The sequence below is a fragment of the Bison bison genome, unplaced genomic scaffold (genome assembly GCF_000754665.1).
Source record: "Bison bison bison isolate TAMUID 2011002044 unplaced genomic scaffold, Bison_UMD1.0 scf7180017864453, whole genome shotgun sequence".
In the NCBI taxonomy this organism is placed as follows: Eukaryota; Metazoa; Chordata; class Mammalia; order Artiodactyla; family Bovidae; genus Bison; species Bison bison.
The window spans coordinates 3,457,267-3,459,408 of record NW_011495015.1 but is presented as its reverse complement, the minus strand read 5'-3'; the positions used below and the strand labels follow the sequence as shown (position 1 = coordinate 3,459,408).

The window sequence follows — 2,142 nt, the reverse complement described above, 5'->3', positions numbered from 1 at the left end:
TCAGAGGGAACCAAGCATTCAGTTCCGCAGCCTGGGGGACAAGTGTGTCACTACAGCCCTGCTTCTCTGAGAGAAGCCACCTCAAAGCAGTCGGGGGTGCTCGCAGCTCTTGGAGCCACAGTCAGGCATCTGGGACCCCAAGGACCAAGCACCAGGGACCCCGAGAGCCGGGCATTTGGGATTCCCATCCCCCTCATCCCCCCCAGTCCTACTCCACCTGCGGCACCACGGGCCACGGCTCCCATCACCAGATCGGCTCCCTGCTGGACTTTAGCAGCGGGGTCTGGACTCCATCCCCATCTGTGGCGACAGAGACGCTGGAGGAAGGAGGTACATGGGGGCCAGGCAGTCTGGGGCCCGCCGCAAGGACAAGGGGCCCCTGGGGCGGGGGCTCCTGCGGGGGAGGCAGAAGTTCTCCTCCTGGGACGATGCTCTGCTTCCTGGGAGGGACCCGCGCTGCCTGCTGAAGCGGGGGCTGCGCCATGTCAGTTTCAGCCTGGTCACCAAGGGCATGACGGACGCGCCCGACTTCCTGTGGGGCCTGTCAGAGATGCAGAAGCTCAACCTGTCCCACAACCAGCTCCGGGCGGTCCCGCCCGAGCTGGGGAAGCTGACACGGCTGGGGGTCCTGAACTTGTGCGGGAACCGCCTGAAGACGCTACCCGGGGAGGGCAGCCTCCTGCAGAGCCTCAAAGTCCTGTTCGTGCACATGAACGGCCTGACGGAGCTGCCAGCGGAGCTGGGTGCCTGCCGAAGCTTGGAGGTCCTGAGCGCGTCGCACAACTGCCTGTCCCAGCTGCCCACCAGCCTCGCCGACCTGTCCCGGCTGCGCAAGCTGAACCTCAGCCACAACCGCTTCGCCCACATCCCCGTCTGCGTGTTCTCGCTCAAGGAGCTGGACTTCCTGCACGTGGGCTCCAACCGCCTGGAGAACATTGCGGAGAGCATCCAGTGCCTGGCCGGCCTGCAGATCTTCATCGCTGAGGGCAACCACATCCACACCTTCCCACGCTCGCTCTGCCTGCTCACAAGCCTGGAGCTGCTCAACCTGAACAACAATGACATCCAGATGCTCCCTGCGGAGCTCTACATGCTCTGCAGGCTGACCAGGATCGCCTGGAACCCCATGGACAAAGGGCTGCACATTTCCCGCAACCCTTTATCCAAGCCTCTGCCCGAGCTGCTGGAGGGGGGTCTGGAGATGCTCGTCAGTTACCTGAAGGACAGAAAACACACCTGATGTGGGCATTGGAGGCATTGACAGACTCCTGCAGGGACTTCCCTAGTCTAAACCCTTTCCTCTTCCTGTTGCTGTGGGTCAAGGCTTGTGTTACTATGTGCTAAGTTGTACTGAACGTCCCTTCTAAGCAGGTGTTTGCTTTTTAGCTCTGTATACTCCTATAATGACTGAGCGACTTCACTTTCACGCATTGGAGAAGGAAATGGCAACCCACTCCAGTGTTCTTGCCTGGAGAATCCCAGGGACAGGGAGAGCCTGGTGGGCTGCCATCTATGGGGTCGCACAGAGTCAGACACAACTAAAGTGACTTAGCAGCAGTATACTCCTATAAATGGGCGTCTTAGGTGGCTCACCAGTAAAGAATCCACCTGCAATGCAGGAGATGTGGGTTCGATCCCTGGGTAATGGGAAGATCCCATGGAGGAGGGCATGGTAACCCACTCCAGTATTCTTGCCTAAAGAATCCCATGGACAGAGAAGCCTGATGGGCTACAGTCCTTGGGGTCACAAAGAGTCTTAGCCTGCTGGCCTCTCCCAAAAACCCGCATAATATCATCTCCTTCTGAATATCAGTGGATAGAGGCTTCCCTGGTGGCTCAGAGGGTAAAGCGTCTGCCTGCAACGCGGGAGACCTGGGTTCGATCCCTGGGGCGGGAAGATCCCCTGGAGAAGGAAATGGCAACCCACTCCAGTACTCTTGCCTGGAAAATCCCATGGACAGAGAAGCCTGGTAGGCTACACTCCATGGGGTTGCAAAGAGTCGGACACGACTGAGCAACTTCACTTCACTTCAGAGGACTTGGGTTTTCTTTCCCCAAAGAAAAATAATTCTGAGTCTTCTGGGGAGCTGTGGGATTCAGCCTTTGGAAGAGAGGATAGCAGGTATGATTCAATGTTCACCA

At 58.3% G+C, this 2,142-nt stretch overlaps 1 protein-coding gene across 7 annotated transcripts in view; it reads left to right on the top strand.

Moving 5' to 3' along the window:
* Positions 1–11: 11 nt before the first annotated feature.
* LRRC30 (leucine rich repeat containing 30) overlaps positions 12–2,142 on the top strand; it is a 9,238-nt gene continuing 7,107 nt past the window's right edge. For 5 of the 7 annotated variants that reach the window (XM_010859094.1, XM_010859093.1, XM_010859092.1 and 2 more), the window contains exon 1: positions 335–1,371. In XM_010859094.1, coding sequence (XP_010857396.1) covers positions 335–1,240 — 906 coding nt within the window. In that variant the 3' untranslated portion in view covers positions 1,241–1,371. The other 2 variants (XR_826965.1, XR_826966.1) reach the window with 2 other exon arrangements.